The 24,029-nt window shown below is 42.3% G+C and overlaps 1 protein-coding gene across 1 annotated transcript in view; it reads right to left on the minus strand.

Annotated features, from left to right (window-relative positions):
- Positions 1–1,448: 1,448 nt before the first annotated feature.
- Positions 1,449–24,029, minus strand: part of LOC115007197 (type II inositol 3,4-bisphosphate 4-phosphatase-like) — a 99,235-nt gene continuing 76,654 nt past the window's right edge. The window contains exons 4-7 of the mRNA XM_029429955.1: positions 18,492–18,536; positions 8,802–8,920; positions 1,562–1,678; positions 1,449–1,454 (exon numbers count right to left, since the gene is read on the minus strand). Of these exons, the coding sequence (XP_029285815.1) occupies positions 1,449–1,454; positions 1,562–1,678; positions 8,802–8,920; positions 18,492–18,536 (287 nt within the window). The remainder of the gene's footprint in view (positions 1,455–1,561; positions 1,679–8,801; positions 8,921–18,491; positions 18,537–24,029) is intronic.

Consider the following 24,029-nt stretch of genomic DNA (forward strand, 5'->3'; position numbering starts at 1 on the left):
GCCACGAACATGTAAGTATATGCTTTGCTATGTGATGAAATAATAATAATAGTTAAGTTAAACTGATCTACTGTTGCTGTACACGACAGAATCTTTGTAAATATAACATTTTAAACATTTGAGTTATCAATCAATTTCAAATAATTAGTGAGTTGTCTTACTACTATGTTCTTAAATGTGTTGGAACTGGAGGCACACACACACACACACACACACACACACACACACACATTTGGCAAACAAAGGTATCCTGGCACAGAGCAGCACAATCTGGAAAAGGAGCTGCAGCAGGATGAATACATTACTAGTTGGATGGATATATATAGCAGGTGGAGTTTGTATTAGCCTCAAATAAACTCCCCTCTTTCTTTTTATTACTAGGATACAGGATAGTCTAGAATAGAGCGCGGAACATTTTGAGGCCACGATTTCTTAACTCCTGGCCTCCCGAGATACAATTCTATGCCTCAATATAATAAGATTGTTTCCACGTTCTGATCACAATTCATGGGCACAAATGGAATAATGAAATCATTTTGGCTGTGCACAAGGCCAAGTCATTCCTTCCAGCTGCCACCTGCTTGAAGCACTTGGCTGAAGACGACTATGGGTACAGACTCTTTAATTAAGATATCATTTAGCTTAGTTGTTGTTGAGTCATTGTTAGCTGGCATCGCAAATTTCAAGGTACCGTCGTGCAGATGATGATCAGGAAAGGATGTCCTGGGTGTTCACATGATTGCATGAACCGACTGCTCCCCACAATAATCCCATTGAGTCGATGAAAATATAATTTAAATTACTCAAGAGGAAATGGTGTTTGGAGTTGCTTGAAGAAAAACAATGTCCTAAGATGTTTGATGGCGCTCAGGACGCAACTTGAAGACGCTTCCTGTATTCCAAATGATTTCAGTGCATAAACACAGAACATGTGCAGGTCGCTGCTAGATTTGTACCGGCGCAAAACCAGAGGCCTTAATGTGATACATTTGCAAATACTAACCGCTGCAATTGATGGGAGTCCTTACTCATCAAAAAGCTCATGAATGTTTCAAAGTAAGCGATGCCAAATTAAGATCTTAGCACCCAGGGTTGAGTGGGGTGCTTGATTGGGATCATGCATACGCCCACACTGGACAGCCTGTTATGAAGTCTGTTTAAAATGTCTGAATCAGAGGACCCGACCCATTCAGGATTCTATGTCTGGCTCTCTCTGCCATTCCCACTGATGTGCCGGTTCATTTTCCCATGGGATCGACGCCAAAGGACGGGCTGCCATGCTCAGATCTCCCAAGACTGCATTACTACGGCTCAACTAAGATAGTACTATAATTCAGAGCCTGCTATAAATCAGCACCTCCATGTGTATAGGACAGATATAAACATAATGAGATCCTGCTGCAGATTTCTCTCAGGTTTTCATCTTCATCCTCTGTAAAGTTTAGAGCTCAGTGCTGCACGACCAACACATGAGAGATGACTGCGTCATGCCTCATTATCATCTCTCTCACTCTCACACACACACACATGTAAACATACAAACAAACAACTGTTTACTCACTGATTCCTGGCTCTTGTCCTTTGCATCATACACAGTTAGCTTGACTAGTGTCTCCGGGCTGGCAGGATACTCTGAAGGGAAGGTCACCCCCGTCAAAAACAGGGGGTCTTTGTTCGCCTGTCAGAGAGAGGGACAACACAGACACGGGGTGAGACACTATATGTGTGTGTGTGTGTGTGTGTGTGTGTGTGTGTGTGTGTGTGTGTGGTGGTGTGTAGCCTTATATGCACATTTGTATTGCAACACACATGTTCGAAAAAAGAAAAGAAAAGCGTCAGGGAGCCGAAGGGATAAAAGGGAGGGGGGGGGGGGGGGGGACTTGGTTGAGTAAATGAGCCAACAGCTGGGCTCAGTCTGTCCTCCTCCTCCCGGCATTTCTCCCCACTCCCCCCGCCTCCCCTGCCGCCTCTCCTGGGCACAAAAAGGGAGAAGATAGAGCTCTCCCTGGTGGGTTCACCTGGAGCTCTGGCATAACTACAGTATCTCAGAGACTGCAGGCGAGGAGCAACAAATGTTGACAGGTAAGTTGGCACAGTGGCATGGTGGGCAATGGGATTACACCAGCGTCCACAGCAGCAGACATACCAGAGGGCTGCATGGCATTAGCGAATATTCACTCACAAACTTCCTGAAATCACTATACCAAGTCATCAACTTTAACTTGCCTGCAACAGCTTGTTTTGCCATGGCCTGCAGAGACCTTGCTTTCATTACACAGTAAAAATGTCTTAACGAGGTTGTTACCTTGGATTTAAAACCCTCTCTAAGACCACCGCAGTGCCGGCAGAGTGACGACCTGTATGCCACTTGTACACTTTCCACCTGTTTTCGTCAAACAAGGGAGAGCAGAATGAAACAGGGCAGGTTTCTCTGCCACTATAAAATATAAAAAGGGAATTCTTCAGACATTATTGCCCCTTTCGACTGCAAGAAGACCTTTTGAGGATCTCATTGCGTTGGGGTGTAGCTCTTTCAGAAAGTTAAGGAGCTCTGGAGTAGGGCTCGCAGCACTGATTGGTCGAGTACTTGCGATTCACCAGACAGCATCAACCGGCATTTAAAAAAATCTGCAGCTGCAAACCAGTTTATAGTTTGTTCATTGTGCACTGCTTTGACACAAATAAACACTTACAGGAAAAAACACTACAACACATGGAACGACGACAAGTCCAGGCATTTATGGTGACGGGCGGGAATTAGAGACGGCGACCGTACATGATAGGGTGTACGCAAAAGTCTCCCGCAAGTTAAGCGAGCTTGGTAATATTCCTTGTTCCAACAATGTTCTTGAGACACAGGAGATCATTTTTGTAAAATCGAATGGTCAATTTTATTTTGAAAAACAGTTTAGCAGAACTGCATCAACTTGTGATTTGAAAAGAAATGTAATGATTTTAAGTGTAGTTAGAGATTCAGCTGGCTGGGGTGCAAACCTTACCTCAATTATGGTAATGCATCAATTCTAGCCCAGGTCACCTCTCTCACAATCTCTGAAAGTGTATGGATCAAATGCCCTCCAAAATAAAGTCCATATTTGTTACAGTGTATAGAACAGGGAATGAAATCAGCACCTAGGTAAACATTGCAGCTCACATGCCACCATGGCAGAAAGGTTTCCCTTTATATAAAGAAATAATACATTTCAAAAAGCAATTCCTAAACTAAAAATAGCCGATTACCACAGACTCAGTGTTTACTTCTACAAAGAATTCAGACAAAACAAGACAAGCAGCCGGTAGAAATGTTCAGTGACCTCCCACAGTGGTGAGGAAAACAATCTGCAATGAATCTTAATTGAAGTGAATGGTATTGCACCAGGAGATCTGAGGGGCTTTTCTGGAGGATTGTTTAGCCATTTGGTGTCGTCTACTTGAACCAATTCAAAGCACTTTGTGTTTACACTGGGGGCTTCCTCTTCCTCGCCCTGATGGGCTGTCTCTAGAATGCAACCCTCTGGGACCGCATGGGGACGGGCTGGGGAGCAGTAATGAGACAGACACAGACAGACTGGCAGACATGTATGAATGTAGGGTCCCCGCCCTGAAGTAAAAAACAAAACAAACTTCAGCAAAGCGAAGGCTGGTCAGTAAGGTTAAAATCAACTATTAATGTCGTGGTGAATATTATTCCAACATCGATATATAAGACACATTTGATTTAGTAATAAGACAAATGTGATTTTCCTCCAATGTCGATGAATTAAGAACTTTAGTGTGAAATGAACATAACAGTTTCGAGTGCAATTATAGAGAAAGAATACACACTGACTATGTTTTATATGCATGCACACAAATACAGATTAATCAGATTAAGACAATAGAGTTTGATCAGATCTTCTGGGTAATTTGAGTTACTATATGCTTTTTATTATCAATTTCGACGACGTATTTGTGTATCAGGATATCTCAACATATGATTTCATCCTGATACGATTCCATTGAAAGACGATAAATTATCATTTGATAGTATGATATGATATGAATGGCTTATTATTGCACCAAAAGGCCTAAACGTGGTTATTGATAGTATCCCAATTCTTTGATTTACTCTCACCTTCCACCATCGCTGCGTTTATGCTTTCTTTATCAAGCTAGCTACCCGGCTGCATTACCAGTACCGCTGCTACCAGATGGGAGAACTCCACTCTAACAGTATGTGTTGGCACATTGCGAGAGATTTATGACAGCAACGTCGATACAATGAGCTGCAGTATTTGTCGCAGATAATCTACAAAGTAGGACCTGCTTGCTTGTCTGTGTTTATATTATATGCAGTTTTATGGCCAGTTGAAGAACATTTAGGCCAGTGAATTCTTTCAGTTTACCAGCCAATAGCAGATACACAAACAAAAGTTCATTTTGGACCCTGACTGCAAATCAGGTGAGACGGAAACCAACAAGCCTCGAGTCCTTGGCTACAATAAAGGATCTCGGGAGGGATTGGGAGCCAAAGCATGAAGAGCCCTAAAAACAGCAGTGTACTTAACATACACACACACACAAACACAAACAAAGGCAGAATTATGTGTTAAACTGCACACACACACACACACACACGGAGGGAACACGCAGACACACCTCCCTACTGCACCACAAACCCCGCTGATCCTTCAAAAATCTTCCATGCACCGACAGGAGGGAAATAAAACAAGTCAATCGCTTCTTGTTTCGGCCTCTGTAGACATGGTAATACCGCTCTTGAAGCCCGATGCCATTTTGCCGCCCAGCCGTGAAGCTTTGTGGTTTGTGTGCGCCAACATCCCAAACACACAGCCCGATTCAGCACAGCGGGTACAGACACAGTGGAACCAATCCGCTGCTTTGCGCTCAGTGCAAAGCTGGATATATATCAGTACTGTACACTAACAAAAAGACACACAGAGCCATTATACTCAAGAATGTGCAGGTACACACACACACACACACATAAGCCCTTACACCTCCCTCACTGGCACACTGAATAGGCCTCATTCAGACTTACCAGCATGGTTGGCAGCCTCAGCTGCGGCTCAATCTTCTTAGTGCTACTGATGGGCTGAGATGAGCAAGAGTGGTAAGCTCGTCTCCATTTACACAGAAATAAGCCAGTCTGTCATACAAGTGGTCAACATATGCTCTGGGAGACAGCTGCCCCTCTCTTGTCTTTTTGTCCGTTTGGGTTGCAAACCTCGGTGGAATGGCCAATTTAGGCCATTAATTAGAGGGTGTGTGTGTGTGAGTTTGATTGGGTGGGAGGGAGTACAAGTATTCTAACTTGTATCTCGCTGCACTGGAGGTTTGTTCTCCCTCCCTTGACCGCTCATAATCACACACACACATACACAAACTAGACTTTTTGGACTTGTTCCAGGCAGGGGGTTCTTCGCTTGACTAGCAGGACATCAAAGGCTGTTTTATCCCTTGGCTGTGCATGGTGTCAGATCCCCTCAAGTACCACCTCCCCTGGGCCCATGTTCTAGGAATGGGATTTTCCTTACGAGATACTAGATAGCGTTTGTGCGTCTCCTGCTTCAAATACAATTTTTTAGAAGATGTTTCCTATTGCACTTTAAAAAGATTTAGAGGGCTTTAGATGCTTAAGTTGTCACTGGTCCTTTCTGTTTTACCAACAGCAGATTAAGATGCAGTATTCACATCGAGACACATACTCGCTCTATGGAGATAAAAAGGGTCCGTGTCCCAGTTCCATACAGCGTATTAATATGATTGAGTATTAACTATGTGCTGATGATAACAGTGCGCTATTTGGGAAATTAGTATACAAGACATTAAAGAACTGTTTTGAAACCAATCACAGAAAAGCCTTCACTTAATGTGGCCAGAGTTATGAATATTAATTTGAATAGGGGAAAACAAAGAACTCGTGACAGTAAATGTCGTTTGGTTTTGCCGGTCATCAGTTATCAGTGTCATGTCGAACCTACTGAACCCTGCGCCCTGCCAGGAGGCACGAGTCATTAGTGCACATCTTAACTTCTCCTCAGGGGAAACAACCCAAATGGTACAAAGTGTATCCCACAAATTAAACGGTGTTGTTAAATGATAACACCGACAGACCATAAACATTAGAAACGCATCACTGGATCAAACAAATCTCCCAAGCGCACATTCCTTTAAATGGACAACGTTTCGATCGCAGGATCTTCGGTCCAAATGCTTAAGAAATGGAAAGCACACCCTCTGTTACGCTCATAAAACACGTTTTTGATGTATTGTCAGTGCGCAGGTGTTCGTCTGGTCTGCACAGTTGTGCGGATTAGTTGCATTAAAAAGCCTGAACATCGCACAAGTTTGTTATTCATAGACAAAAATAGTCGGAAACTGTCAACTGACACGATATAATAAATCTAAAAGCATATTAATCAATATTAGTAATTATACGGAGCGTTAAACTTTATTTTGTCACTTTTCTAGTCTGATCGCACTACTTATAAACAGGGTAACACGTTGATTTATGTTTGGGAACATTAGCAGTTTAGGGGAGATATTTAGAGGCAGAGTATTCTAAAACTGACTTTTTCAATAAATTACAACCTGGACGTTGATTTAAACTAAAGAGAAGTAAAGGCTTCTTTTTATCCGACCCCTGTCTTGTGATTCATGGGTAAGACTAGAGAGGCTTGTTCCCTCGTTTATCTTCTAAATGTAACCCTAATGTCATACACCGTGGATATTTGATCATAAACTTATCAAATGAGGAGGACTAATTCTGAAGCTTTCACGCAAGCAAGAGTCCAATCAGTGTCCAGCAGAGCCGTCTGCAGCTGCTGGGAGCAGGCATCCCGGGAATGTGACAAACAGGAGAAACACAAGTAGCAGTTGGGCCGACTTCACACACACACACATACACACACACACACACCACACACACACACACACGCGCACACAGGTTAATGAACATCTGCTGCTGTGCATGTTGGAGGACAATGTTAGAGTGTGAAACCCGACTGGTTCCCACTGTCCTGACAAGTAACCTCTGTTCCTCTAAACAACATTAAACGTACACTTCATTCAAAGAGGATTTCAAAGTCACTTTGAGTCTTTTCAATGTCGTGCTGCTTGTGGCTCAGAATAACACTTATAATGCTGATCGCACTGATCTCAGTGCTAAACACACTGGAATATGTTATAGTCGGTATACTTACTTATATTACCCAGACCGATACAATTTATATTTTGCAGAGAAAACTCCTCAGACTATCGTACACCCCTCTGAGGCTGCAGACCTTTCTTTTAAAACAGACTTGTAAAATCACACATACCCGGTTTTTGTTAAGACGAAAGCAGTCCATATCCTCAGATCCTTCTCCAAATCCTGAGCATTACAGCCATGAAATCAAAACTCCAGCGGCACTCAAGAGTTTTCTGCAGAGCTGGCTGAGCCAGCATACAGTATCCTACCACATCCTGTGTTTCTACACGCGCACACACACTGCTTTTCCCTTGACAGGACTGAGGGGAAAGCAGTTGAAATGAAGTCTTTGAAAGAGACGGTTATGCTCATTTAGCTTTACTGGATTAGCAGGAAAATAATATGCGGCAGGAAACTTTGCCCTCATATGAGGAGAGAGAAAAAATGTGTGTGTGTGTGAGTGTGTGTGTGTGTGTGTGTGTGTGTGTGTGTGTGTGTGTGTGTGTGTGTGTGTGTGTGTGTGTGTTCCATAGTGGGACAGGGGGCAGCTGTTGCCGCCCGAAAAACACTTGTGTGACTGTTGCCTTGACAACAGCACTGTCACACTGGAGGCAATAAAAGAAGCATTTAAAGCGGTAAAGACCACAAAAACACTCTCAGTGTGGGGAACTCCCACACAATGAAACCCACAAACACACACACACACACACTGTATATATTGACATACATCATAGGTGTAGTGCTGCAGCAGCGCACCGCAACATTGTCTGACACTTTTTTCTTTCTCCTTCCTAAACGTTTTTAAGCCTTGAAGATTCAATCGTCACTAAAGTGTATGTAATGCAAACATGTCAAAGTTATAAAGGTGAATATAGATCGGCAGGTCACTTATTAGGAGATTATTAAATAGCTCTGAGTGAGACGTGATGCAGTAGCTCATCAAAGGAAAGCTTTACTTTACGTCTGGATGGGTCAGCGTCACGACAACACACATCACCACAAATCTGCACAAATAGACCGATGGATTATGATTTCCATCGTTTTCAATAAAAAAATAAGAAATTGATTATTTCAAAATGACGCTATTTTAGTAATAATTCTTGTGCATCTCAATCGGTCCTGCTGCATCCAGGTGATGCAGGGGTTTCATGAACTGAAGGAGCTTTGCATAGTAAAAAGCAGCAGTGGGCAGCAGATACTACAAGAATCACATGCATGCATTCATAGATCAATGCAGACTAATTCACTGGCTTTCCTGCCCATTCTGGCTGGAGAGTTATCGGTGGTTACATAACCATCGAAACGAGCCAAAACTCTGTGCACATATTTGCTTTTCGGTACCTAAACAAATAGCAATACAGCCCTGGGTAGGATACTGTTTGAGAGCCACACATCAACTCTTTTAGATGTGCCAGGAAGTAGAAAGTTGAAGCTCAATGTCTGCTCCAGTTCAATGAGTCAGATAATAAAAGGGTTGAGGAAAAAGAAGGGCAGAAAGAGATCCAGTGACCCAGAGACACGGCAAAACAACAAACATCAAAAGGTCAGAGAGAGGCACAGAGAGGATGGTGCATGTGTGTGTCTGTACAGGTGTGTGTGCGGGCCTTACCTCCACTATCTCTGTGCAGGCATGAGAGACGAGGAGCTGCTTGTGGGGATCTATGACAGACACCTGGACCAAAGCATTGGGCTTCCTGTCTCTGCCTGAGGCCGCCAGATCATTACAGGCTACAGAGAGAGAGAGAGAGAGAGAGAGAGATACAATGGAGGGAGGGAGGACGGGATGGAAGGAGGAAGGAGAAGAAGAGGACGAAAATCAAGATGAGAGGGGGAGATAATCCTTTACGATAACACACGTAGGTGACACAAATCACACGACACTGAGTCACAGGAGAATGTGATAATAAATAATAGAGGAACACGGTAAACAAACGTTAGAGAAGAAAGAGAAGTATTGCTAAAAAGGTAGAGGATTTATAAATATCTCCCGTCAAGATTAGATGTCAAATGCCAAAGCGCTAAAGAGCTGCGTCACCACAAAGGAACAAAGGAGGTAAATCTGCTCTCCTCACAGTATTATAAAGGTTTTAGGATATAAATAAAATATGTATACATTGAGATATAAAAGTAGTTGATTAAAAATAGCGGCAGAATTTCCCTCCGGCGATGAGATATCAGTTTTATAAGGGCTTTCATTTCAGACAACAAAAGCAGCTCGTCACTCAGCCAGCAGCGGCTTCCAACGACAGGAAAGACTTTGCATCCCACAATTCCTTTATAGGAAACCAGCACTTCCTGGTTACGAATAGAAACTCCCCTCAACAAGATAACACTCACCGCTAAACGGATGCATCTCTCCTTGATAAACACCGATGCACTAAGACATCTTTGTTATCTCTTAAAAGTCACATATACGGAAAGTAAATGTGCACTTTTGAGCGAGTCAATAAGCAACAAAACAGCTTGATTTTTCCTAAAAACCTTGTGCAAGAAAATAAATGATAATTTCTATGATTGGTTTTTAAGATGCGACTTTTCTGTTTCAAATACAAGTTACTATAAAAAACATCCAGCCTGATATCTAGTAAATGAAACCTCTGAATTCATCTATTAATGAACATTTGTACACAGTAATGACATGATTGTGTTCAGTAGCCTCCTTGGATTCTGTCCAAGAGCTGCTTTTTATTTACCCAGCAGAATTCTGGCATGTAAACGGCAATTGATCGGCTCGCAATGCCTGGCCACTTTCACACGTTACTCTGCAAACAAAGAGTCGGGATAATATCCCTTCAGTGGTTGAAATTCCATTTAAGGGCAGAAGATTGCTTCTTTTTGTGCCGCTCCATCTTCATGGCCTTGATTTTTTTAATGTTCGAGCATCTGAACAGCATCTGGAGATGAAAAAAGATCTTAAGGACGGCATTTTAAAAAGGAGTGAAGAGCAAGAATAAAGTTGAAAGATGAATTAAGGCAGGGGGTGTCAAACTCATTTTAGTTCAGGGGTCACATGCAGCACAATTTGATCTCAAGTGGGCCGGACCAGTAGCATCAGAGCATAATACCCTGTAAATAACAACAACTCCAAATGTTCCCCTTCGTTTTAGTGCAAAAGAGTACATTGTGAAAACTTTCAAATTTTATCTTTTTACAAAACATTATGTTGCAAAAGTTGTAATTTCAACAATATTGTGCCTCAGTTTATAATTTACACATGTGCATTACAACTTACATGATCACAGTGTGTCTACAAAAGGCACAAAACATTTTGTCACAGGTATCTGGAACAGTACTTTACTTTATGATCAAAACAACTCATTTTTACACTTTGCAAAGTCATCCTGCGGGCCGGATTGGACCCTTCTGGCGGGCCGGTTTTGGCCCCCGGGGCCGCATGTTTGACACCCCTGAATTAAGGGTTCAGTAGCGGGGCATAGAAACATTTTTTAGAGTTGGTTTATATGATTCTGATATGCGAGTGAGGAGATAAAACTACATGGTAAAGTGTTTCTTTGCATTGTGCACCTGGAGAAACTGATTTCTAATGATACCTTTGTTGCCAGATGGAGACACATTAAATACACAACATAAGGCTCTCTTTGTACGGTATACACGCACAAACACACAGTGGTATTGACCTATAGCAACACTAAGCAGCAGTGATATGCTGATTGTACTCTCAAGTTGACTGTCCTTGGATTTATTTCTTTATTTTTTTAACAACAGCATCGCAAACAAAGCAGGTATTTAATGAGCATGTGTCAGACTCACACATGTAAGAAAGCAGAGGAGTAGAAGATGATGTTTCCAGCATACAAATTCAAAGCTTTTTTTTTTTTGTAATCTGTAACTTTATTATTCCTTTTCAACCCATCCTATGAGAAACTGAACATTCATCACAACAGGTTGAAGGTTGGCTGGGCTGACACTGTAAAATATTCAAAAGGGTTAAATTAAAGAGAGTGTTCGTATAGTCATTCATAAAACATGTTGACAGTTGTGTGAAATTGTGTTCACGGAGAACTATTTTAAAAGAAAATCTTAAGATTTCGATTAATTAAACTGAGACTTAAGCTTTGAAACACACATAAACTCAGTCAGCAAGTCGTCTGTGGATACAACCGATTTATTTATTGTTCTGTTATGCGTATTAAGTGCCCTCGTGTGTTTACAAGACACCAAAACAAATACAAATGCAGTGGTCAAACATTTCATTACTTTACAAAATCACACGTTTTGTAATGTCCTAGTCATTTTTTTTTTTTGTAAAGTTATATTTTCGGGCTTTTCATGCCTTTATGATGGTGAAGTGCAGATTGTGAAAGGGGGAGAGAGAGAGAAGGAGAACGACACACAGCAAATGGCCACAGGTCGTACTTGAACCAGTGGCCGCTGTGGCGAGGACTCAGCCTTTGTATATGGGACGCCTGTGCTACCGGTTTAAAGTTCGGACCTAAACAACATCTTCTGCCTTTTACTCTCAAGCTTGGAAAATAAAATCTTCTACAAAAATGAAACAGGGACCTTGGAGTAACTGAATAATTCTTTTCAATTGATTTCTTTCTCTGGACAGGATGTCAAACAGATATGAGCTGCCCTCCAAACTGCATACTTTTTATTTTGACTTTTAGTATACACTGCAGCTGTCCTTACTAAGTGCGTACTTGTTGCAAACAGTGTGCATATAATTGGGACACACTACTTCCTCATAACATTGCGACTTGAACTTTGACCCTCTTGCTCATATATCCCAGTCTGTAGCGGGGAAATTCAATGAGCTGTCATCCGTCTGTCCTCCGTCTGTCCTCCGTCTGTCCTCCGTCTGTCCTCCGTCTGTTATACGTCTGTCCTCTGTCTGTCATACGTCTGTTATACGTCTGTCATACGTCTGTCATACGTCTGTCCTCCGTCTGTCCTCCGTCTGTCAATACGTCTGTTATACGTCTGTCATACGTCTGTCATACGTCTGTCCTCCGTCTGTCCTCCGTCTGTCATACGTCTGTTATACGTCTGTCATACGTCTGTCATACGTCTGTCATACGTCTGTCCTCCGTCTGTCCTCCGTCTGTCATACGTCTGTCATACGTCTGTCATACGTCTGTCATACGTCTGTCCTCCGTCTGTCCTCCGTCTGTCCTCCGTCTGTCCTCCGTCTGTCATCTGTCTGTCATCTGTCTGTCATCTGTCTGTGCTCTGTCTGTCATCTGTCTGTCCTCTGTCTGTCCTCTGTCTGTCATCTGTCTGTGCTCTTTCGTCTGCCACACAGAGGATCGGGTTAGAATAGCCGAATGCAAAATGTGACCGGATGCAGTAGGAGATCCAGGTATTTTTGGCTACAACATTTGACGTACTATGTATTGGCATAATAAATATCCCATCCAACGTTAAAGATCAAAGCATTTTGAGCTTCATAGACGAATATATTTTCTTGTAAAAATGTCCAAATGTAATTGGTAACACAGGTGTCACAGGTTTTTTTTAACCGGTGCGTGGCATCCTAATGGATACTGGTTACCAACTATGACATTCAAAACCCTGTGACAAGGTCTGGTGATGGACACTCACTTAATATTATTCAAAATACAATATCTTATTTTATTCAACCTTTATGTAACCCGGCAAAGTCATCAAGAACAAATGCGTATCTTGATGTAAATGTGGGAAACACTCTCGCCGAAGGTCCAGATCGGCCGAAACGTTTGATGAATAGATTGTGATGCTGAGCAAAAGCAGTAGGTGGGATCTTCTTTTCTCAAGACTCAAGTGTTGTGACATTGAAAGCTCTCAGTTTTATCTGAGAATTGGTAGAAGTCTTGTAGCGAGCAGTTCGGTCACAGCAGGGGAGAATAGTATGCATTCAATCATGAAAGGAATAACTAGGGTTTAAATGGAGTTCAGTGCAGGCGGCCATTATAAGGCAAACCTACAAACATGGATTACTGATGCTGTTCTGCTGCTGATATAAAAAGGAGGGGAATGCAGTTGGTAGAAACCCATTTGTAACCAGACTATAGTTGTTGTAGGTTCCTACATTTTGTACATTTATTACCTTTTATAGCAAAAATCAAAGTCATTATTTGTCAAAATGTAAAGATGACTATCAATTAGATTCAACATGAAGGGTTTCTGTAACAAGAACGAAGCGATATTGAACAGAATATCTAATAAGTATGAATTTAACTTTGGATGCCGAGGCTTTAACCATTTAAGATTTAAAGCCAGTAACGAGTCAGACTCAGAACTGGGATTAAGAAGTATTGATGTGTGTGTGTGTCAGATCGTTCGTCATTCAGGTGATGAATCCGCCGTCGCCACTCTTCAAACGTCGGACGATTTATTTGGGAAGTTTAGCACAATTCTGAAATAAATCCAGGGTGACTTAATTGGGGTTAAAACCACTTCATGCCGTGTCTGCCGCTCACGAAAGACCGACAGCAAACATGTTTGGGATTGGTAATAGTAGAGACTACAGTAACATTCAGAGCCTCTGATTCTCTCCGCAGCTGATGTTAGGAAAGGCTACAAGATAGGGTTGTAAAATATCTTGCCGTGCAGCAGAGCTTGCGCATGTATTATCTCTTAGGGGCTATTATGCTTCCACATTCCTTTTCTCCCTTTATGATCCTGGTGCCAGGTCCTTTGGACTCACATTAAAGGAGGTCTCGCATTTGCTTATGCAGGAGGAAGGCTGAAGCAGAGGAGTTTGTGTGCAGGCACAAACCAAATCTAAAGTAATGAAAAGCACATTGGCACTGATATTCATTCACAAAGCCTGTGATCAGGGGGTCTGTTGTGTCACTGTAGGTGCTACAGGAGTTTAACTGTTTACGGAGCTGCGTACTGAACATATCTGCACATAGCATTGAAGCGATGTGCTGAAAGAGCTTCATCTTTTCTCTTTCAGTTTGTTTCATCACATCATATCATCCAATTTGTCGTTCTCCCTTTCTCTAAATGACGCTGGCTCTCTCCTCTTGACATGTGTCTATCATTATTTTTCCTTTTTAACACACAAGACCTAAGAGAGTAAATGGAATAGTGCAGGTAAGTTGCTGACTGTCCCCATCAGTCACCTCAGGGGATGTATCGTTGACCGGCCGGAGGGATCTTCCCTGACGCGCTGCACAGTTAACCACAAATGAAATGGGAGCGGGTATGCAACCATGCATCGCCACACTGGCTCTCTTACAGGGATATGCCACTCGGACTGACCCTCTAAAGGTCAGAGCTATTATGATGGTGGGTGGGAGTGGCAGGAAAGGGAAATAAAGAGGGCGACAGAAGGAAATGATAAGGGAGTCCCTTAGAGGGGTTTTTGGAGTTTGAGGAAGGAAGCCTGAGTGAGAGGGGAGATAATGAGGGGGTGAGGGAGCGAGTGACATGGAAGGAGGAAATAGAAGAATGGTCTATTAAAGTGAGAGAGATTCAAATAATGGATTGAGCGTCGAGCAGAGCGCCTTCGAGAACATTTGTAGATTGTTGGTCGTTTGTTAGTGAATCACTTGCCTTAGCTTAGGTGAGAATTAATTCAACAATGACATGACTTGCGATTTTAGTCAAGCGACTCAACTACCAAAGTATACTGAGACTGATTCCTAAATTACCATAACAATTGAGCAATTGGAGTAATAATGTTTGCCCATCCTTGGGCGCTTCAATTACCATGCTGTATTTATTTTGTGTGATTGGAGTATGCTGAGCTCTTTCAAGATGAATGTGCTGGAAATGAGTTTTAATGCAGTGGGCCTCTGAGATCCCACAATGAATCTAAATTCCATTTAATCGTGAGGGACGCTCTGGGAGTTGCCACATGAGACAGGAATATATGCTCATCTCCAGAAGACGCTTATTCATCATGATAATTATTTCAGCGCTTCAATTAATTTGACAACATTATTTGCATGTGCCACCATTTGCACACCTGTTTGCCAGCGCGTCTGGGGAAAGCTTGAGGGAAAACAGAGGCTGTCGCGTTGTGATAAATATGTCCTTCACCTGCTGCACAGAGCTGCTAATAACTCATGTAAATGTAGAAGATATTGACAAGCATATGGTGTACTTCAATATAATGCCTGTAATCTGTTGCTTCATATGTGAACGCTGCCTCGAATTTGAAAAGAATTGTGTATAATTTGTCAAGCTGACATTTACATCTGTGTGCCCACATAGCGTCTTTTCAGAAAGGCGCTGGGGAGCGCTTCATCCCAATGTTTGATAATAAAAAAAAAGCACTCCCAGCGATTACAATAAATCCCAGATATAATATCTTGAAAACAGATCACCACTCCAACAGCCATTGCATGATAGACTAGCAACGCCGTATCTCTTTGATTGAAGATAGCGCGCACGGGGATAAAAGCACAACACACAGCGGCATAAGCAGTCAGTGTCCGTCCGCACGATATGTTCCAACAAAATCGGCTTTTTTGAGTCTTTGTTATGATGAAGCCTGTCCTCCGTTTGCTACAGTGACATCACCGGCACTTTTCTGAATAGAAGCGGTCGGAGCGGGCGCACAAAAACGGCGGAAAGCTCAGAATAAGACGCTGGGTGCGTACGATCACTCCTCATTGGACGAACGCCAATATGCATTAAATATATGCAAAGAAAATACAGTTAACAGGGGATTTTACTATCTTTTGTATTTGTAAACCTCCTGTCTCGTAACACTCCATCTCAAACACTGTCGGAGTCTATTATAAATTCAGTTTGTGGGGGAAAACAAACTTTAAAACTCCACGACTGTAAAGAACCAAGACCCCTTTACTTGGAAAAGAACAAAAGGCTTTTGCAAGACTTTGTAGAAATAACAAGTCAGATTTTGCTTTTACTCTTAATCACCGCACAGACTTGACCTGATATTCAACATGTCACATCCATCATTTACACGGACACTCTGATAAAAGAACATAAAACTTAAAAGAGGAGACGAGCGTACGAGATATTTAAAATCTAAATATGCTTCTGTTAAGTTGCCGCTACATCTACTTCACTGTTTAAATTGTGAGGGAGCCAGGGAGGCACCTGTGTTCCCCCGAAGAGCAATCTAAGAGCAACTTTTGATGAATGAATGAAGCGGTGCTCAGGCTTCATAACAAGATCAATATTTAACTATTAGTTTTATAAATATTTCGTCTCATCAAAGGGTTGGAAAATAACGGGAATAATTATCCTACTGACCGTCTCCACTGAGGCACGGGAGTCGCAGTTTTAAATTGGTCGGTATTGACAGAAACATGAACATTAACATTTCTCCGGTGAGCTTGTTTGTTTATATCTTACATTTAGAGAAGATTCTTCACATCCTCATTATTTTTGGTTTGAAAGATAAATCCTGAGCCGCCGTATTAAAAATCCAGCAAGCGAAAGCGCCTGACAAGAGGTTGACCCCCTGTATTGTACTTTAACTGTGCAGAAGTAAGGAGGGATGTAGTCAGTCTGTGTTATTAGTCCATGCAGTTTCATATTTAATAAACTGATCATATTGTTAAGCTTTAATGCATCGTCCGCAGCAAAGAAGTTTGAAATAAGTACTCCAATAATTCGCTGTTGAACTTCCATATAATCGAGGGACAGGTGACGCAGAGATCTCCTGACGTAGTTTTTAAGTCACGCTTTAAAGATGCTGGATTTTACATTTTTCAGATTGGAACTTTAATTAAACTCTCCTCGCCTCCTTATTTGTAATTTCTTTCAAACTCGAAAACCTACAGCGTGTAATGCAGGCTTTCTATTAAACACCTCAAGGCCGAGACAACATCATTAGGGTCAATGTTTTTTCTTCACACTTTAGAAAAGCTCGCTCTGGAGACACAGACAACACTGGAGGACTAATGAGCAGGATTTGTCGGTTGCGGTTTGTAAACACGACATTGTAAATTGACCCCTCTTCCACAGCTCAATGAGGGTTCGGGTTTACTTTGACTGCTTCTGTCAAAAGCAGCTTCAAAATATTTATGTTTTCTGTTGCCTTTCATTCATTATGATTGTATCTTAGCCACTAAATAGTTTGTGTGGGCTCTCTCTCTCTCTCTCTCTCTGACCATGTTTTTCCTGTATACAGGACACACTGAGCTTCCTCTTGTGTATGAAAGCTTGTTTCATGATTTAAGTTTGACTTGATGCAGATCTACTGTTGCTACCAGAGGTGGCTGAGCTTTTCAATGCTGCTCGATGTTTAAAGATGTTACGTATTAACACTTTTTGAGGTAATTATTACAAAGGTTTTGCAGAATATATTTATATGCCTGTATCTACTACGCGTGCACACACACACACACACACACACACACACTTGAGTGCACTCGTGAGAGCTAGTGCATGTTTCCACAATAAGGACTCCCCTCTTGAGCCCCCACACAATCCCTATATGAATGGACTCTGATTACATGTCTTTATGACTCACTGTAATGTTGCCCTTTATGTAATGGCAGTGGGACCATCATGAGCGTTCATGAGGAATCAACGTGCGGTTGCAGTTTAAACACATTAACTGTTTTAATGGTCATAAGACATACACTGAGCACTTCCCAGGCCTGGAGGTCATCTAATGACACTAGTGAGGATACGTTCGTCGTAATATAATCTTTCCTTACACTATTGAGATGAAATAGAAATTGTAGCCACATTCCTGGAATATCTGTCCTCATGCGTTGTTTGTTGCGAACACAACAGTGGGAAGCCTTTGTTGCAGTCGCCTCAAAACATAGAAATAAAGGAGCCAGGACTCCAGTCTTTGATGCTGTCAATCTCTTCTGTCAAAGACCAGAGGGATACTATTTATGTCTGCATTTTCACTTGAGGAAACTTAACCTGAGCCACAATGAATTGTCTAGAAATAGAATCCCAACATCTCAGTCGCATAAAAAATGAATGAGGCCATCTCCGCGAAAAGTTCAAAAGTACCCTCTTGCCATTCTGTCTAATGTTTCCTCTATGCCTTTTTTTACGCTGTCCCTTCTAGCCACACTCGGGGTGTGTGTATGTGTCAGCATTGAGAACAGATTAAGCATGTTGGCAGGTATGCCACTAATTCTGACTGACTTCTGCATTAGTGTAGCTGTCAGCATGTGACTGTTTTTTGGTGTTTGTTTACAACAGTTGCATTTGGATTTGTTTTAGCCAAGGGGCCCGGCGAGCCGTAAACCTTCGGTGTGTTTAGAAAAGAGGAATTTGACATTACTGGAAGTGTGCAACCATGCAAGCAAAGCCTTTATCTAGTGTGCTTAGAAGGATATCAGAAAAGTGTAGCGTATCCTCAAAATGACCCTTGAATCACAGAGAAAAACACAAGACTTACCAAGGCTGAACTCCATCTGAGGCAGCTTGGGTGTGAGAATAACACCTGAGAGACAGAGAAAGGAGAGAAGATAGAGTGGAGTTGAGATAATTGTAGAGGGAGTGGGAGATACAAGTGAGGAAGAGGGAGATACAAGTGAGGAAGAGGAAAACATTAGATCAATGGAGGAAACAAAGAAATAACACACATTGAAAGTTGACGTGTGGGGCTGCAACTAATGATTACTTTTAACACAGATGAACCTGTCAACGACTTTTGTGTTATCCTCAAAAGTTGCTAATTCCTCCACTATTTCAAAAGAAAAGGGATCACGTCACAGCCCATACACACAGAATATAAAGCAGACAAGGCGTTTGAATCTGATCCATTTTAAAATCAGCACAATGACAAATCTTTAGGAGATAGTGTTCTAGCATGCTAGGAGCATGACGGAAAACACCAAAGTGATGGATGCGATAGATCGTGATAGATTATGCAAACACATTGCATTCTTTGTGAGTGTCAGAACAAGAGAATGTAGGAAGGTATCCATTGTCCTAGAGGGCTTATGCCATCATGATGAGTGGAGGACTGACTGCTTGTATCATTTGTCACCAACGCTGACTCTCATTCATCACTCTGCGAGTCCGACACACAACCATTCAAACACCTAACAGACGAAACACCTGCATAATGGAAACACGTAGAGGGGAAATGCCGCTCTCCTCTTCCTGGGGTGCTTGGACACAATTGGCCTCTCTAAGGCTCATCAACCGAACTAATGGGCCATGGATGCTCGATGCCTACTGATGTATGGGAGCCGCACGACTTTAGGTAATAGTCATTGTATATAATGAGGATCCTTCACTAAAAATGATTTACTTGTGTTTTATAATAATTACTGCAGTCGCCACTCTGTCTTGGCTGCTTCTATGTCAAGTCGGGTCACTTTTGTTGTGAAGCCTTTCATCACACTTCAAGCTCTTCGCGGTCATCTTCGATCTGACTAAACATCAATCGTATAACAAAATGATGCAATGTTAAGGTAAGAATATGAGGAAAGACAAGATTTTATGCTGGGAAAACATAAAACCTGCCTTTCCTAAGACACCAGCAGCGACCGCTGACCCTCCGTAAAGAAAACACCCGGCAAGAAAACATTATCAGAGCAAATATTGAGGGAACCTGGGGGTGAGGCAAAGCAGGTGCAGTTGTTCTCCAGGGATCTTCCATTGATAAAGAAAAAGGAAGATTTTGGCACTCAATGAAAAATAGCACTTTGCTATCAATAGGAGCGTTCTACTGAACCACATGCTAATAGATGAGATACGTTTATAACTGACGATCTCTACGGGTAATCAAGTATCGAGTCAGTGAAAGTTCAAAAGTGTTTCTTCACAACATCACAGATGCACTGCATGACTTGATTTGGTTTTTCCATCTTGGGGAGGATAAATATGGATTTGTTCGAGATCGCGGCAATGTGATGAAATAGGTTTAGGGTGGAATATTATACACAACATTCAAAAATCCTTTAATTTAAGAAACAGAGTTGGTTTTTGATTTGAAAAAAATCAAAAAACAAACAATGATACAGGGATTGCTAATTAACAACAAGCATACGAATGATGGGAATCCTTAGCATTACTCGGTGTCCTCTTGAGAGGCAACTTGAGAAAACAACACAAGCGACTGGCAGTGCAAATCGAAAGTTTCAGCGAATGTGTTGACCAAATTTAAAACGAAATCTCAATTTGCCAGCGTTTTTCTCAAGTGTCAGTGAATTAAGCTCGTCAGCTGCTGTCAGGATGGGCTACATTTGAATAAACAGGCTTATGCAAACTTAGAGCAATATCTGTTATGCATACAAGTACAGTAACCGTCTAATTAATCAAGCGCACACGTGGTTGAAGTGCATGGGCAACACACACACACACACACACACACGCACACACAAATAGGCCAATTAAGTATGTAAATATACTTTCTGTGTCGTTATGTGATTTGCACATTACTCTCATCATCCCATTCCTCGGGGGTCGTGTCTCCTCGTGTTGTCACCGCTAAGGCTTCCTTGCGAGTGCTGATGAAACTTTAATAAGCCTGGATGGCATGTTGTGTGGCGGCAACACAGAGCCCTTTAGTTAGGTGGGCTGAGACGGTGCCAGCTGTTGGGTCACGTCTCTGGTGCCATCATAAGGGACTGTCACTTGAATAGCTCAGTTCCTTCGGAGGACTCCATCTGTGCTACACACCGACTTATCTAGAGTGGTAGAAAGCATTGGGAAATATCCGTCATTGCAGAACTAATTGAATACAGATAAGAAGAAAAGCGGAGTCTGGGTCTGATATGGGTTGGGGATACTGATCATGAGACACACGCGCACGCACATGGAAAAGCAACGAGATGTGCTCGATTGTGGAGCAGGAGGAGGACTGGAATTAAAAGATGTCTGAATTCCAGAGCACAGCTTGTGAGTGTGTCAAGTATTTATAGAATATAGAAGGACCGTGCCAGATGCTTTTGATTGGGAGACCTGGCAACACAGGTTACGTTGCATCTTAGAGAACAAATACATGACATTTAATGGTGTCGCTCTGGAAACTGTTGTTCATGGAGACCATTTCTCCCGTTATTAAAATCATGAGAGAGATTATGCGTACGCGACCTGAGGACAGAACACCTGTTATGTACACTGTGACACCGTTCTTGCCTTTGAGCACAGAACACGAGTCATTAACCTCTTGGTGAGAATCGGGCAGACCAAAACAAGTGCACAAAGTCAAATTACAATGATTACCCATCACACGGGGGGGGGGAAAGGTCAACCACCTGTACGTACTGTCGATCTCACACGCGTCTCCTTTAGCGCATGAAGCCCACAGGTGATCCGGCTCCCGTGTGTGGAGGAAAGTGGAACAGATGTGGTATTTAAAATCGATATCCGCTGGCATTATGAATATGGTAATAAGCTCAGCAAGGCGACAGGCAGGCAGGCGGGCACATGCAGATGTAACTCCCAGAGGGGCCAAAAGCAAATGAGGTGTGCCCGCCCGCTATACTGCAGTTTCATCTGGCTCTAGAAATAACAGCACAGCTCCACTGTACCTCCAATCTATCACCCCCCCCCCTGTCTGCGGGTGGTATCAGTGGGGAAAAGGCACGCTGAAGGGAGAGGATAGGGTAATTTATTAGGTTGTGAGCAGACTAGGTGATTTCTCTAGAATGACAAAGTTAATTAATGTATAGGGACTTAAATTGTCCGTCCTGCAGATGATCATTTAACCCTCTTCCCTTCTCATTGCCCTGCTTCCTCAACCACTGCACGGTGTGATAACAACTCACTAGCTTCTAGCAGATACTCTGAAAGGAGGAAATGGAAGTGTGGGGGAGTGCGCGCACACAGATTTCACATGGGATTGCCCCGCTCCTCCTGACTCCGCAAAAAAGAATTGTGGAAAAGCTCCAAAATAGTGCGTGTCGCTGCTCCGGTCCCCGTCATGTGCTTCCAGCTCAACAAAAAAAGAAAAGAAAATCAAGCAATTTCCAAAAAGAGCTCTGATAAACCCTCTCACAGTGGGTATAGCACACACTCTTAATCACTCCTGCTTATCCTCTTCATGAATAGATATTACATGTAAGAGCCTGTGCCTAAGTCCTGTTTTTATTTTCGAATTTACTTTGGATTTTGAGATAATATTAATAATTCACTTATGTGGCTGGCTCACCATGGGGCTTTGATATTTGGGGGATGTAAATGGACGTCTCTGAATAAACCAATCCACCAAAAAACACCTCCAACAACAACAAGAACAACAACAAATAGCCTTAACAACACCTGAACATCCTTTCTGATGATTCAGTCATCAGCCAGGCTAACATACCGCTAACACAATTGATGTTTGCACAAACAGGCATCCCATTAGGACAAGTGGTTCTGAATGGAAGAGTGAGTTATTGTCACATTACTGCCCTGGGAGATTGAGAGGCGACAGATGGTTTTGTTGCCAGCGTTTAATGAAGTGTTGTGAATCAGTTGGGTGTGCTGAAGAGGTCTCGACTGCGCCGAGGGGAGATGGAGTGCGGAGGGTTAACAAGGGCACGGAGTGAGACATTCTGCTCCACAATAGTTTGTGATGTCGAGCATTGTGCGATGAAATCTCAATCAATTACGTTGCCTGCTTTCATTGAGAGATGTGCATCTGAACATTCTGTAATGGATGGTTAATAGGTAAAAATAACATCTTTCTTTTTTTGTGTGTTACCCCTTACGGTGGGTGAGTTTGTAAAAATGCAAATTCAGTCCTACCTTAATAAGTACTGAGCAGCACCCACTTTTCTCTCCTGTCAGGAAGGAGGAGATAAACTATTTCACCTTTGCGACTGATAATGCAGGGTTGTCAACTTGTCTTTCGTGCCAAACATGGTAATTATGTTCTTTGCTCTTCCCTTTTGTCTCACGGGGTGCTTGGGGGAAGCAAAACAGAGGTACAAGTGAGGTGTTTGTCGTTACTGGTATACTCCCACACCTGTCAGATGTCATCTCCAAACTGTGACTGTGTGATTTTATAGTGGCGCGTATCGGGGGTTCGCAATCAGGTCATAACTATAAGAGTATGTGTGTGGCTGTGTGCATGCATGCGTACGTCTGCACATGTGAGGATGTACTGGTGTGTGTATTTCCTCGTGTGTGTGTGTTTGTGCGTGTTCCGGTTCAGCGTGTATCTTTGTGGTTCGAGGCAAAGGAGACACGGCATCATGAATTGCGCTTTCATTCCTCTTTGTACGCCTCCATTTGCTTATCCCCATGGGGAAGATGCTGGTGTTGAGCTTGCATGCCAACGCAAATGCTTAGCGGAGCTGCATGCAGTGTCTGTCCTTTTGGTAAGCAAAAGGTATTAAACTTGGAGAGCAGGCTTTGTGGCATCACTGATATGGCTAATCTCTTTAGCATTCTCCTGTTGTGATGGGCACTCAAGACATTTAGTTTGCCTCTGCCAGTGCTTTTTAGTGACAACACATTCAGGCTGTAAGGAGTATGACTGCAGTAAAAAAAAGCAAGGCACACACACATGCACATAGGAAGACACACAGATAGACACATGCATGCATGCAAACACACACACACACACACACACACACACACACACACACCCACACACACACACGAGAATGTGTAGACATGCCAACCAGTGTTTTACTTCAAAATTAAATTCAATGTTGTCCAAAATGAAAATGATTAATTACCTTCTCTGACAGAATTGATTACATTTTGAAACAAACTATTTGTGATTTTAACTCCACCACAAAATGGAAGAACCTGACATTTATTAGGAAACCTGTAGAAAGTCAGCCAATAAGTTATAAAATCAATTCTGTGGAATAATTTGTGGAGACACTTGACTGTGAAGTTATCAACATGACTCACCTGGAAACACTGCATGTTAATGCCGTGAAGATTTAATGTTCTTTTAATAATAATTGCAACAATGTGACCCCTGAGGCACGACTTATCCAACAACAGGATGCCTCACTGAATTCAGTCAGTCAGTGATTAT

The sequence above is a fragment of the Cottoperca gobio genome, chromosome 1, assembly GCF_900634415.1.
Source record: "Cottoperca gobio chromosome 1, fCotGob3.1, whole genome shotgun sequence".
NCBI lineage: Eukaryota > Metazoa > Chordata > Actinopteri > Perciformes > Bovichtidae > Cottoperca > Cottoperca gobio.